Here is a 15,917-nt window from a genome sequence, read left to right as displayed (position 1 = left end):
GTATGGCTGAAGGTGACGTGGCTGCTGGCGGAGAAGACGGGGTCTAGCGTGTGGCTGGCGGAGTGGGTGGGCGTCGTAACCAGTTGTTTGAGACCGAGGTTAGCGAGGTTGTGGATCAGGGCGGTGGAGTTGCTGTTGTTGCCGTTCTCAAAGTGAAAATTCAAGTCGCCGAGGAGAATGTAGTCTGTGGAGGTAAGGGCCTGGGTGCTGATTATGTCGGCGATGGAGTCACTGAACTGTGGGCGGAGGCCAGGTGTCCTGTAGACGAGGGTTCCTCTGAGTGTGTTGTTGGCGTTGATGTGAATCTGGAAGTGTAGTTGTTCGCCGGTGTCGAGGGTGTCATTGGTGTTAGTTGAGATTCTGATGGTGTTCTTGTGGACTATGGCAATCCCTCCTCCTGGTCTGTTGGTGCGGTCTCTGCAGGTGATCTTATAACCTTCGGGGATGGCTATGGCAATGTCTGGATCCGAGGAGGGGTTCATCCAGGTTTCGGTGAGGAAGGCGACGTCCGGAGACGATGAGGTGAGTAGGTCCCAGAGTTTGACGGCGTGCTTGGGGACAGAGTGGGTGTTGAGGAGGATGCAGCTGAGGTGGTTGTGTGTGGTTCTGGCATGATGCTTGACAACTTGGGGGCAGGTGAAGTTGCAGGACCAACAGGAGAAGGGTCCGTGGGTGTGCCTCGGGGTGGCTTGGATGCAGACGATGGAGCGGCCTGGGTTGAGGGCATGGAGTTTGTTGGCACTGTAGCAGCGACGGGTGGCGTGGGGAGTGTGAGGGCCAGGGGGTCTGGTGCTGGGAGTGATCCAGGCGTGGACGGGCGCAGACAGGCTTGCGTCTGGCGCACCCGCGCCGCGGCCGCCATTAAGAAGGGACGCAGCAGTGGGAAGGAGCGGCTAAAAAAGCCAAATACGGGCGGGAAATGCGCAAGAAAAAGCGTGATTAAAGGCACACAAAAATGGCACAGAAGCACAGAAACACAGAAATGGCACAAATCAAAAAGCAAGTGGCACAAAACAGAGACAGATACAGCAACAAACACACAATACTTACAGAAACCTACTAGACACCAGGGATGAGGCGCAGGCGGGTGCCTGCGGGTGGTGGAGGGCCTCGAACTCACGCCAGTAGCGTGGGCAGGGTGAAGGGCACGGGCACAGTCAGGTGGAGCTGTGCGGCATGTGGAGCGAGCTCCTGACCTTAAAAGCAGGTCAGGGGTAACTCAGAGCACCGCGCAGCAGCGCCATTAAGAAGGGGAGGTGGGAGGGAGGAGCAGCTGGGAGGCGGGAGCGGGGAGCGAATGGGAGTGAATGGGGGCCCGAGGGGGAGGGCTGCAGGTAGGCATCGGCAGGAAGGAGCTGCTGAAAAAAGCCAAAAACGGGCAGGAAACACGCAAGAAAAAGCAGCTATTAAAAGGCACACAAAAATGGCACAGAAGCACAAAAACACAGAAATGGCACAAACCAAAGAACAAATGGCACAAAACAGAGACAGATACAGCAAAAAACACACAATACTTACGGAAACCCACTAGACACCAGGGATGATGTGCAGGCGGGTGCCTGCGGTGGTGGAGGGCCTCGAGCTCGCAGCAGTAGCGAAGGCGGGGTGAAGGGCATGGGCACAGTCAGGTGGAGCTGCGCGGCGTGTGGAGGGAGCTCCTGACCTTAAAAGAAACATCTGTTTCTGAAAATATCCTTCCTTCCCATGACCAGGCTTCAAGTGGTCTAGAGTGACAAAAGCCTGGTGTCCCTTTGTGAGTGTGCTAGAGGCAGCTGTTTCAAATGTAAGTGAGGCTGGGAACAGCTCCGCCCTTCCTGTCCTGCCAACACTTAGTCCCCCTTTGTCTCAATGTCTAGGAGGAATACATAAACGCCAACTAATCATAGTTGTGTGATCCAGTGCACAGGCTGTAGTCACCAAATGGTTAGGACAAGAAAATGCCAACTTTCTATAAGTGGTATTTTCACAATTGTGATGTAAAATTCGACTTCACCTTTAAGTAGGATTCTAAGTTAAATTCTTTTGAGACCAAATATGACATTTTCACCAGTTCCCAGACAAAGGTTAGCTATAATAAATGTAATAAGGTAACCCAGTGTTACCCTATGGGAGAGGTAGATATTGCAGTAGTGAAAATTTGTTTTTCACTACCAGGACGTATAAAACTTAAAAGTGCATGTCCAACTTTTTAAATACAGTGCGCCCTAACCTATTGGGTGTTTAAGGATATATATGGATTAAAAAAGGAGGTCTAGGCCTGGCAAAAGGTTTAATTTGACAGGTCAAATTAGCATTTTAAAACCACACCCATGCTTCAGTGGAAGGCCTGATGCATATATTACAGGGCTACTTAATTAGATGGCCAAATAAGTGCTGCAGGCCCATTAGTAGCATATCATTTAAGGGGCCCTGAGTATATGTAATACCACTTTACAAGGGACTTATAAGTACATTAAATGTGACAATCAGGTGTAAGCCACTTCTACCATATTGTAAGGACTTTACTGTGAACCAGAGTGTACGAGACTAATACGGAAAGACAAAGTGGGTTGGAGGATATCTTTACAATGTTCTATAGCATTGGGCTCTGATCAATCTAACAACTGTAGGACAGCTGCCAGCAAAACAATGTTTATTATACTTTTATTTTTCTAGGGGGCAGAGCCATGGGGGATGACAGGCAGGGAGGAAGAGTGGTGGCACTCCTTTTAGTGCGTATGTGGGTTTGTCTGGCCGTCTTAGGGCGATCAAACCCATGTGCACAGTAAGCTTTCTCCAACCCAAGCTGTGCTGCCGGGTTGGAGACAGCAGACACAGGTTCCCAGTCTGTCTGGGAGCACAAAGTGAGGGCACCCAGGACAATCCTGACGCTGCTCTCATGCTGCTAAGAGCATGAGAGCAGCATTAGGTTTGGATGCAGGGCAGTCTGGGAGCCTGTGCCTGGTGGAGCTAGAACAGGAGCGATGTGGATGCGCGGGGATTCAGGTAAGTCTACTTATTTATTTTTTGTTTGTTTTGTTTACCCTCCCCGCCCCTTTACTCTGCTGCATGCCATAACTGCTGTTGGACAATATTAAGAAACTTCGTTCTGATCAACAACAAAAATTAATTGGATGAGAAGAGGAAAATAAGATAAATTGCATTGTATGTATAACAGAGAAGTAAAGCCCATGCTACAGAGAGAAAGTATGCGACAACAGACCTTTGTGCAGTAGACGATGTGGAAAGATGGGGCTTATTGTGTGTAAAATTGTATAGTCAGAAAAACAGGAACTATGCCATTTTGTGGCCAGTGTGTGTTCCATGTATTTTTTGATTTACTACATTTGCCTCATACTCTATCTGCAGCATGATTTACAGACTTTAGCAAAACAATTGTTTGTGGCTCAAATGGCTCAATAAGTTACTAAAGGAAACACAGAATGTGTAGAGCAAGAAAGTGGCAAATTCTGCAAGAGTTAACTGGCCACCTTTCAGTATTGGATTGCAGTATACTGGTGTTAAACTGGTGTGTACGAAGTGAAACTGTTGCCTACACATTATTAATCTTCCCAGATGAAGTACTAAGCAAGGGCTTTTAACTGCATCATAAATTTAGTCCTCAAGTATTTAAAAGTTATTTAAGCAGGGTGGTGTTAAAGCGTTTTTATAGTTAAGAAATGAATTCAATAATGTGCAGAATTAACAGGTAGGTCTTAGAAGAAAAGTGTGCGCTTTTGAAATGCAAAGAAATGCACTAGGCAGCTGTAAATCATTTCTTCTCTCCCACCAGAGAGCGATGCGTCGATTCCCAGACGGGCACCTCATGTCCAGGCAGGCTTTGCGTTGATTTTTTATGCCCAGTCATGTTGCGTTTGAAATCTGGTCGCAAGGTGTCAGGAAACCGTGCTGCGTGGGTCTTGCGTTGCTATCAGCAACCGCTAGCAGGTAATGTGCATTGTTTCTCCAGCCGCCATGCGTCGATCTCCCAGTGGCGATGCAGGTGGAGCATTGATTTTAACTGCAAGGCCGGCGGCGCGTCGTTTATCAGCTGCGTTGCAGATAGTGCATCAAAGCTTTCCCCACACAGCATTCTTCGCGTCGATTTCTGTCTTTTTCCACCAGCTTCACCTTTCAAGGGACCAGACACGGGTTAGGGCACGACTTGGCAGGGCAGGAGTCTCAGCAAGGAGAGTCCAGGTGCTGGCAGAGAGAAGTCTTTGATGTCCCTGAGACTTCAGCAACAGGAGGCAAGCTCAGTTCAAGCCCTTGGAGATTCTTCACCAGTGGAAAGTCACACAAAAGTCAGTCTTTGTCCTCTCTCAGGCAGAGGCAGCTACTGCAGGCCAACCCAGCAAAGCACAGTCACAGTACTCCTCCTCCAGCTCTTCTCCTTGGCAGAGGTTCCTTTTGGTCCCAGATATAATCTTGAAGAAATCTAAATTCTGGGGGTTTGGGTCCACTATTTATACCCCTTTCTGCCTTTGAAGCAGGCAAACTTCAAAGGAAAGTCTCAGTTGTTCACAAGATCCTGCCTTGCGCAGGACAGGCCCTAGACACACACCAGGGGGTTGGAGACTGAATTGTGAGAAGGTAGGCACAGCCCATTCAGGAGTAAGTGACCACTCCTCCATCCACTCTAGCATAGATAGCTCATCAGGATGTGCAGACTACACCCCAGCTCCCTTTGTGTCACTGTCTAGAGGAGAGATGCAAACAGCCCAACTGTAAAACTGACCCAGACAGGGAATCCACAAACAGGCAGAGTCACAGAATGGTTTAAACAAGAAAATGCCTACTTTCTAAAGGGAATCTTCACTTTAATAATATTCAAAGGCAGCCCCATGTTAACCTATGAGAGAGTAGGCCTTGCTCAGTGAAAACCACATTTGGCAGTATTTCACTGTTAGGACATATAAAACACAATAGTATCCATCCTACCTTAAACCTACACTGCACCCTGGCCATGGGGCTACCTAGGGCCTACCTTACGGCTGCCTTACATGCAGGAAAAGGGAAGGTTAATGTCTGGCAAGTGGGTACACTTGCCAAGTCGAATTGGCAGTTTAAAACTGCACAAACACACACTGTAATGGCAGGTCTGACCCATGTTTAGAGGGCTACCTATGTGGGTGGCACAACCAGTGCTGCAGGCCCACTAGTAGCATTTGATGTAAGGCCCTGGGCACCTCTAGTGCACTTTATGAGGGACTTGCTAGAAAATCAAATATGCCAATCAGGAATAAACCAATCAACAATACAATTTACACTGAGAGCATGTGCACTTTAGCACTGGTTAGCAGTGGTAAAGTGCCCAGAGTCCTAAAGCCAACAAAAACAGATCAGAAAAAATAGGAGGAAGAAGGCAAAAAGATTGGAGATGACCCTGCAAAAAGGGCCAAGTCCAACAAATGTTCTTGATAAAAATCTTTCATTGGACATTGCTGTCTGTGGTCTATTGTATTTGTGGAGAAGACAAAGGAGTGATCCTGTTCCCAGAAGAGCATCGAAAGCTGATTGGCTGAAGAATAAAGAAGCAACATATTGCAAAGGCTTATATTAAACGGTCTTTAAAAATGTGCGTTCCTAGAGTAGGTTATCTCATTGGCATCATTGACCTTGCCACTTTCCCCCGCCCAAATCTACGCTGCTCATGCTTAGACTCTACTGAGTCTCTTGAACCCCTCTTAATGGGAAGTTCTGCTTTGATTGATATCATACCACCTTTTTTTATTGTAGGGGGCACCATGGACAACTGGCTGAAGGTGGGGTGGCAACACCGACAACAGGGGAGGGCAGGGGTGCAATATGGACACATGGTGGGAAAAAGCACTAATATTCAGCCAGCTGTTCCTGCTTCATAACACTTTTTTCTGTTGTTATGATGGGTTGGGGACAACACGGACAATGGGTAAGGAAACACAGGCAATGGCAGGGGGGCAGGTCAATGGGGCGATACAGACAAGGGAGGGAGCATCAGGCAGGAACATTAACCATGTGGCATCATGGACAAAGGAGGGAGGGAGGTTTGAAAGAGCAACAAGGAAAACTGATGGGAAGGGCAGTACAGACAATGAAGGGAGGATTGTGGGCAACGTGGACAATAGATGAGGCAACACAGACAATGGAACACAGATGGGGAGAAGTACACAAGGGATACAGCTAAAAACACTCACTGTGGTAGAGTGCTTAAACACAAAGACAAAAGTAGTGTGTAAAACAATGAACAGTAGAAGGACATAGGTAATGCATCCATGTTCCAGGGGAGGGACAGACACAAGAAGAGAAGGACACTTACAGCAACTGGCCAATAAAAAGCAACCAAATGAGAATGACAATTAAGCCAACCAATGGTAAGCAATAGGGGTCCCCTAAACCCATTGTTAGAAAACAATATGTCTGGCAAGAAGCAGCGCATGCACTGTTTTAGGTGAGTCTTAAAAATAAGACACTACCAAATAAGATGCTATCTTCATTATACCAATATAACCTGCATCTCTATTCTGAAATTTAATTTCACTTCGAAAGGAGTCAGCTTCTCCACTGCAGCACCAGTGCTGCAGACCTCCTTCCTAATGGCTTGAAAACATTGTTCCATAGTTCAGGATAGCACTGCCTCCCTGGCTTTTATCTTTCTTCTACACTACTCAATTGCTGTAGGAATATTAACACTAAGAGGTACTCTACAAATCTTAGAAAAAAATGTATAGTATTTAACAGCAGGTACATAGCAGAATGTGAAAACTATTGGCGCTGTCAATTACATCTTACGACAAGCACCTTACACTGCAGACAATTATTTAAGCAAGTGTCTTCTAAACTTGTGCGCTATCCAGAGATCTTAGGCCACAGCACACCTCTCACTAACAACTACACCTTCTTAGCAAAAAGTGCCAAAATCGCACAACTTCAAAAACTCCGCAAAACACTTCACCACATCACACTTTACTGTAGTCTTAGCCAAACCAATGCAGGCACAAAGCCTACTAATACTCACACATCCGCTGCAGAGGAACAACGCTGGAGCTTCATCAATCTTCGGAACGAACCATGGGACAAACATTTTTGCAGTGGGCAATTCGCATGACATAAATTAGGGACCTCTAACTCTGCATCTAACCATTTCTCCCCCGTCGCCGGAGAAACCAGACCTCTGTTACCAAGATTTGATATAGCATTTCTCAGTTATGATTTAAATGTGGTCAATACATCTTTTCACCTAGCATGAATGGCTAAAAAAACACATGCAATCAAAACTTCAGAAGGCACAATATTAAATGACAGTATAATCCATGTGGCCGCACAAAGACAGCTCAAGTCTGAAATAAAATTAAGTGTTTTATTACAGATTCAGACTCAAATTTATGTACATGATTCTGAAAATAAAGTTATAAAAATCCAGAATCACCATGGGTTAAGCAGGGCGATGGAAACATGTAAACAACTAATATAAAAAAAAACTAAACATTCAACAACAGCAATACAAAACATCAAAAGGATAATCTTATGGGTAAAAAACAAGCGCTCATTAAAAACCATCTAAATTAGCAAGGCCAAAGGAAACCCCTACAGATTAGCAAGTCATAAGTTAACATGTGCTGGGCTAAAACACATGAGGACATAAAGTAAAAAGAGAAGGGACAAAATTAATTTGGAAAAATTATATTGGGGAAAAAAATGCCTAAGCAAAGTTGGCAAATATAGGTAATAAAAATGGAAAGCATCAACATATCAGAAGCGTGGTCAAAAGTCTTCTTCTCGGATCAGGGAAAAAAAATCTACGTCTCAGGTAAGCATTGGGAACGGAAGGGATAAGGGTAGAGAGGTCTGTACCTCTCAGAGTCCATGGGGATCCAGAAAGGAGAGTGAAATGAAGCAGACTGCCTAAAGTCCAACTGGGGAATGATATATTAAAGTCTAAAGTGCAAGATGATTCACTCATCCATCACTCCACATGACTCGGAAGGTGTAACTGTCCAATCAAAGTCCATCATGCAACATGAGACTGGAGCATCAGGAAAGATTCCCATTACCAACTTGGGAAAGGTATCCATCTTAGCTCATCGGTTGGGTTGAAACAAATGTATATAGTCCATTATCACAGTCCAACTATGTACTGAACTCAAGGTTACTTTCTCAGGCTCACTATGCATAAAACAGTAGGAAATCTATTTCCAAGCTAGCATTTCATGGAAAGGAGTCTGGAAGGAAAAGTCAGGTTAGCAAGAATGACAAAACATTTTGCTACACAGTCAGAGAATAGGGCCTTACTGGCCTCACTCAGGCTAACTAAAGTGAATTAAAATGGCACATTAATTTATATCAAACAAGGCACATATATAATTTAAAGTATGAATCCATCATTAATGAGCTCTGTCAGTGTTCATGTTACAGCGGATTTTAAACTAAATAACTCTAACACATTCCATCAACTTTAGTGCAGATCTGCATCTTCAACGTTTGCATGTAACATTTAAAACATTACTTTTCAGAAAATCATTATTATTTTAGTGTAAACTATTAATTAACATGTTAAAGAAACATATGAAATTGAATGACTTGGTTAAACATGACATTTTAGGGCTATACCACAACAGTCAAAATCAATACTCTATAATTAATGCACATTCACATAGGCTTCTAGTACACCACTTTAAAATGTATCTATTAGTGTTTAAAATAACAAAATGCAGATTGTCACATATGGATGATTACTGTGATGTCAAAGGTAGCAATAACATTTCTGCTACATCAACCTCAAGATCATAATCAAGTATTAAGTACATAAACCTACTTTTATCCATAGTAAATAGACCAGTACAATAAGCAGCATGCATGTGAACATTTTGTAGAGCAGCATGAAATATCCTTTACACAAAAAAGAAACTGCAGGTTGAAGTCAATTAATATTATTATAGGGCTAAGCTGAAGGCAGAAGTCTGAGAGACTACACTTTGCCACTCATTAGGAGAGGTTACAGACATGGAGTCATTTAGGGGTCTCAAGGGGTCACAGCTCCGACCCCCAGCTTACCCTTTGCGACCCCTGACACTGACTTTGCGACCCCTGGCTTCAGAGGTGGCAAATTCAGTGCCAGGTACATTGTGACTCACACCAGCTGAGACTCCCTCTCTTTGTTCTCTATCAATTGTTATTACACAAATAGTGAATAATAACATATTATTCACCATTAGTGTAATACAAGTGGGGTACAGTTAGCTGTGACTGTGCCCTCACATGGCAGCTGAGGTAAGTAAAAATGCTTTTAAATGTATGTTGTGCGCCTGCTTAGGGGTGACAGCGTCTTTATGTGAGAGTGTATGAAAGTGTGAATTTGTGTGTACGTGTAAGTATGTGTGTATAAGTGAACATGGAGGTCCAAGTGCGTGTGATGTCACTTCCGCTACCCCTGGTATTTTGGTGAATTAACGTGCATGGTGACAGAGCAAAATCCTGATATGTAGCTAAAGAAGACACCTAACTTCGTTTTCATACAAAAGTGGGTCATTTGTATTCATTTGCTGCAAATGTGACATGCCTATCAGTTACAGTGTCACTTAAAAGACATGCACCATTCATCATGGTCGTTTTCATTCCACACCCTCTCCTCACACTCCCCTGCTGAGTCCGCCCCTGGACACAGCCTCTCACAAGCCCACTGTTTTCAGGTGTCACTTTCGTTCGTTTGAAAAATAGATATTTTTAAATCTGTTGCTTATCACCAAACTTCATTTTTGTTCTACGGGAACTCAGAAGAAAGAAAGACGTATTTGACCATCTCCTCCTTTAATGCCCCCCATACCCGCAAGTACCCAATGCTCAATCTCTCCAACTTCACCGTGGGCGCCTCTTCATCGATCCCTCCCTCCTCCCTGGTACCGTTGCATCACACCTCTGTTCCGCGCTTCCTTTCCTTCCAAGCCGCACCGTGTTGTACCTCACCTGCTCTCCATCTACGCCTCTGCTTTTCAAGCTCCTGCCTGCACAGACCAGCAGCACGGTGCCCAAGAGTCTGCGCACGTCCATGTCTAAGGCTAGGGGGCGCAAGTCACCAGGGTAGGCTCTCTGAGAACGTCTCCGACTCCGGAGTCTGGCTCATTTGATCCAAGGAGGGACAGCGTTCAAAAGTGATGAGCGTAGCCCCTCCCCTGCCCCCGATCACGCCTCCCGAATTTCCTCCGCCCCTGGACGTCGGACGTTATTATTTCAGTGTCGGAACACTTGTTTTATTGGGGGTACAAAGCCTTCAGTTTATTATTTGTTGCCGCATAGGTTAAGAGTTGCAAACGCTTCCGAAAGTTAATGGACAGCATTTAATTCTGACAAGTTTGCAGGTAAATTATGTGAATTGTATGTTTACGTGCAGGACCGGCTTGAGCGCAGGTGGGCACAGTGGCCAGTGCGCCAATGATTGTGGGCGCTAGACCGCCCTCCACCCCTCCCCCCCCCCCCCACCAATGACCACCTCCGCCATGGATTCCCTCACTACCACTCATTCACACAGCCGCTCAAGTCTCCATAATCAGTCTCTTGCAGATGCATTTAATTCGCTTCATAGCGTCACCCATACTAGTGTAGAGTGTCGGTGCACGGAGACAATCCTACCTATATAAATCACATTAGAGGAAATGTTATTTAAAACAGAGGACTACAATGTATAGGAGTCACAGGCCACCCACGCTGCTAGGCAGTATACTTTAAGAGTGCTTGTTCTGGAGAAGCACAAACTCAGAATTTAAAATGTAACACCATGGTTGGGGGTTCTGTTTAATAATAAGAATTGACTTCTACCCAAATAAACCCCTTTTGCAGCACTAGGATAATGAAAGACTGGGGGACAAATCATCACACTCTAATCTATGTCTTGCAGTTTGCATGCAGCTCTTAGATGACAGTTAATTGCTCAATGTTCTAGATTAGGATTTTAATTTATAAACTGCAAGTAGCTGTGAGAAAGTTTTTCTTTTGACATGGTTAGCCCACAACTTTTTGCCTGGTATTTGTTGTGGTTTTAAAGTTGTTAGTGCCCAGGGACCTTGCTAACCAGGTTCCCTGGGCCAGATCTCTTTCCCAAAACTGTTGTGATGCATAGCTGCCACTATAAGTCCATAGTAAACGGTACTTAGATACCCAGGACATGGGATACTAAGGGTATGTCTCTGACACTGCCATTGCAGGCTGAGTGTCCTGGTGAAATCCCAAAATGCAAAACTGACTTGGCACACAGCCTGTGTGACCTGTCCACTACTTACTGCATGCAATATAGGTAAGGCACCCCTCTGCACGGCCTTCCAGCCCTAAGGCAGGGTGCACTATAATGCATGTGTGGGCATAGATGCATGAGCAATATGCCCCTACTGTGTCCTTGCCAAACCTGGGACATAGTAAGTGAACAGAGCATCCGTGTTACATGCATATGCAGGGCACTGGTCAGTACGAGTTTCATAGCTACATAATGGCCATGCTAAACCCAGGGTTATTTGGTATCAACCAATTCAGAACACTACATCCAAACTGGTACCAGTATTGGATTTATTGCAAAATATACCCAGGGGCCACCTTAGAGGTGCCCCTTGCAAATGCTATCTAACCCTGGCATGGTTTCTGGCCGGTCACAACCAGCCTACCACCAACAGACAAGACCCTGGAACCCTGGGGTGAGAGCCTGTGCTCTCCGAGTTCAGAAAAAAAGCCCTTCTTGGGCAGAGGTGTTACACCTCCTCGCACAGGAATGTGCTCTGCTCTGCTAGTGAGCTTCAAATGGCTTCCTGCCCTTGAAACTCGGCCCCCAGCCCTGCTGCTAGCCCCAGATGGCCAACCCCATTGCAAACCCCCACTTTTGGTGATAGCAATGGCAGGGAAATGCGCAAAGTACAGGAGGAGTGGCCACCCTCAGCCTACACTACCCCTAAGATGTTTCATGTGAGGTAACCCCTCCATTTCATTTTCCTCCATCTTGCATGGTAGGAAAATAGCCAATCAGGGATAGGGAAGTGACCGCTGCCCACAGGAAATCTCCATATAGTGGGTGTAGCCACCCTAAGGTAGATGACCCATTGGTCACTACTGGGGACTCCCTTAAATGCACACTAAATGCAATATTTAGTGGGCACCCCCAGACCTGCAAATCAGATTCCTAAGACACAAGAAGGCCTGCAACAAAGAAGACCCATGGCTCAAGAACTGCATTCCTTCTGCACAAAGAAAAAGGCGCCAAACCCTGCCTGTTGCACCCAGGGCTGGACAATCACTGCTGAGGGGTTGCATGCACATTGGGCGGACTCTACAAAACCCCAGAGGACCTCCTCTTTTCTTAAAATCACCAAAGATCTCCCTCCGGAGTGAAGGCATCACTCCCTGCAGCAAAGAAACAAAAGACCAGTGAAGTCGACTTCACTGACCGACCACTGACCAAGGAACCGGACACAGCAGCCAGACCAAATTCCATCCGAATCACTAGGAGGACAAATACTGCAAGTGTGCATTGGTGACACTGCGACCGCCAGTGGCTGAACTGTGCAATAGCCACGGGTACTGGACACCCAACGTCGGACACCAAGAAGAAAAGTCCACTCCGGACTCTCAAAGGACCAGGAGCAAGACCAGTCGAGGGACTTCAGGACACATAAGACCCACCCCCCAGCGTGGCCCTGCCGACCTGCAATCCACTCTCAAAGTGACCTACCTCTTTCTTCCAAGGGCACCTTTGTGCAAAGCTTCTGCCTCCCTGGGCCCTGCACCAGAGAGCCAGCTCTACTCTAAGGGTGCCCCACCCCTTGCAACCTCTGCAATCCCAAGGGACCCACCGGACTCACCCTGAGGTCCGCCTGTGCATTGCTTTTCCAAGTGGTCCCTGCTGTGTCCCTGCACCAGCTCCAAGGACTTTTCAACTGCTGCTCCCGCCAAAACTGGGAGCCGCCGGAACTTCCCCAGCTGGCCCACAGGAAATCTCGATGACCTGGACCTATAAACATAAGGAAACATTGGTAAACACACTGCCTGATTTTATATGCATTTTAAAAGTTTTCTCCCATTGATTCCTATGGCGTGTGATTACGCACAGAAACAATACATTTTCTAAACTTTGAAAACTCATAACTTAAAAAGTACTTACCAGATTTTGATGACTTGGTCTGAAAATGTTTATAAAAGTCTGAAGTATTTTTGTAAATTGGTCTTGACTTATTCCCTTGAGTGTGTGCTTGCTTTATTGATAATGTGAGTACAACAAATGCTTTGCACTTCTCCAAGATTTGCCTATCTGCTCAACCAAGTTACCATAAAAATTAGAGCATCAGGTGTTCTAGTTTTTACCTCAGTAAACCAACATGTGCTTCCCTGGACACTCTGCATGGTATGCCTGGTTTTGCACACTACATAGAGAGCCAGCCTCCTGGAAATTGTTGGAAGCTTACTCCTCATCTAGAATTGTAGGGGTAACTGGTCACTCCAGGGTTTTCCAGGGATGTTTGGAAAGGGCTTTCTTCACAGGAAAAAAAAGATATTTCACCTTGTTGCAGATTTTGTAAATCTGAGAATGTGTCAAATCCCATGATGGTTCAGTGGGAACACCCATCGCAATGCCCATGGTACACCTCCCTGATGCAGTGTAAGACAACGCAGCGACTTGCGCTGCGTTGCCTTACAACATATCTATGAGACCATGAAAAACCACGCAAAGTGGCTTGTGCATGGCCTTGTAGAGATGTGTCTGCACTATGCGCTGCCTGTGCTGCACAAAAAGTGACACACCGGCGGTGCAAGGGGCTTGTATATATGCCCCTGATTGTCCAGCTAGTTGCAGGGTATGATACTGGTAAAAAAGCTCAATTTGTAAATGCACTTTCTGTAGAGATCTGTCTGTAATTTGTTGGTCATAGGTTTGAATCATGACAAAGCAGAGAAGGCTAAGGTATGTGCTGCAGAGAACTGTGTGTAACTTACAGGTCATACTTTCTTATCCTGGTAAGAATACTCGGCGGGTTTACGCAGTTGTAGTAGAAATCCTCATATTACCCAACCCCATACTTCAAGACATGGCACAGGTTTCTACCCTCTAAAAGTATCTCAAGTGCTTTGTGCACCCACTACAGACAGCTGTATGCAACACAAGGCCTAAGTTTTGAACACTGAGAATGTAACTCTTTTGTTTGTTCTTCCAGGTTAATAAAATGAGTTGCACTGAGTTGGAAAAAAATTAAAATAATTTACTAAATAGTAAAAATAACTTGGTTGTTATTGTGTGCTGTGTAAATATTCATTTTAGTGTAATTATGTTACGTCTTACATGCCATACACACATTGAGGTCACACTCTATCCTCTATATCCTACATCTATACAAAGCTTTAAAATGTAGAACACATTTATATCTTGATTCATCAATTGATTAAGGCCCTGATTTAGAGTTTGGCATAGGGGGTTCCTCCATTACAAACGTGACAGATATCCCATCTGTCATATTACAATCCCATTACAGCCCATGGAGATCGTAATACAGCAGTTGGAATATCCTTCACATTTGTGACGGAGCAATCCATCCACAAACTCTAAATCAGGCCCTAACGTTTGATGTAACACACAGAGTATACATTTAATTATTCTTCAAGTGTTCTCCTGCGCTCATTGTAACATTTTTCACCTGCTTCTAGCAAAGGCAGAACTCAAAGAAAAGGAATCCTTAAAGGGAGGCATTTGGCATGCTGCCAAGGTAGCAATGCATGTCACATAGTCCTCACCACACCCAGTAGGTGTTCCAAGGCCCCTAGGTGTACAGCCATACAACAACTTACCATCTGGAGCCAGGAAACCATACAGGTTGTGTCCAATAAATCTTTACCAATATTACCTGGCAGTAATCCATGTTAGGAATAAACAATACCTGCCAGAGACACAAATGTTTTGTGGGTTCTCCTCTCCCTTTCACCAAAGTAAGAACACCCAAGAAATCTGGACTAGCATTTTATTGATGCCAGGCAACCACTCAGTATGAGCTAAATTGTATTAGTAAATATCATAAGAATTGTGGTGAGGAAAAATAAGCAGAAATACATATGAAAATAGACAAAGTGTTATTCTATATTAAGTCTTTGCAAATAAAAAGACTATCACTGAAAAGTCTGCCTCTGAGAGAGGTGCAGTATATCACTGCGTATGTGATTGGCATAGGTAGACTGCATGATGCTGTTGGAGCACACACAGAGGTACTCCTACCGACTCAGATTCAGAAACTGCATGCGATCTGTTGATGTGCCACAACTCGTTCCACCTACACTAGTGGTCGATTGGATCTTTGGACTCAGTGAAAAGTGGGTCATCAAATTTATTCAACAAAAATCAATAACATGAGAAATGTAAACAATTTAAATACCATGACCAATTTGACCACAGAAACAAGACTAATGTATAAAGTGCGCAAAACAAAGTTATAAACAAACGTGAAATCCATGGGCTGACCATAACATCTAAAGAGATTGAGCCAACTAAACATCAGTACTATTAAACACTCCAAGAGAATAACACTAATGAACAGAACTATAATATGCACATCTAAAATTTATTTTAAAGCAGATAATGGCAACATCAGTCAATCATCAAAATTCAAATAATAATAATCAATAATTGGGGCTGGGCCATCCCTACCCCGATCATGAATTTGGATCTCCATATGTGGGGACAGACTAATCACATGCGCACAAAACAAAAGAAGAGACAAAAATAATTTGGAAATTCATCTAACTAGGGCAACTCACTATAAAAATACACTGGTGTAATCATCTAAGCTGAAAAGGAAACAAGAAAATACACATTGCAGATTATATAACTCTCCTCATGGGACAGCAGACAGGAAAGATTTGTCGTTCCAGATCACTCACAACTTCTCACTATCAGTAGGCAGCAGCATCAGGGGAAGTGCAGAAAAAGCTGCACATAGGGCAGT

General features: G+C 44.8%; 1 protein-coding gene across 2 annotated transcripts in view; it reads right to left on the bottom strand.

Moving 5' to 3' along the window:
- Positions 1-10,077, bottom strand: part of IL17RB (interleukin 17 receptor B) — a 153,098-nt gene extending 143,021 nt beyond the window's left edge. For both annotated transcript variants that reach the window (XM_069206441.1, XM_069206442.1), the window contains exon 1: positions 9,922-10,077. In XM_069206441.1, coding sequence (XP_069062542.1) covers positions 9,922-10,005 — 84 coding nt within the window. In that variant the 5' untranslated portion in view covers positions 10,006-10,077. The remainder of the gene's footprint in view (positions 1-9,921) is intronic.
- Between the last annotated feature and the right edge of the window lie 5,840 nt (positions 10,078-15,917).

Source organism: Pleurodeles waltl, chromosome 9 (assembly GCF_031143425.1).
Source record: "Pleurodeles waltl isolate 20211129_DDA chromosome 9, aPleWal1.hap1.20221129, whole genome shotgun sequence".
Lineage (NCBI taxonomy): Eukaryota > Metazoa > Chordata > Amphibia > Caudata > Salamandridae > Pleurodeles > Pleurodeles waltl.
The sequence above is the reverse complement of the archived record's forward strand: the minus strand, read 5'-3'. Positions and strand labels throughout refer to the sequence as shown.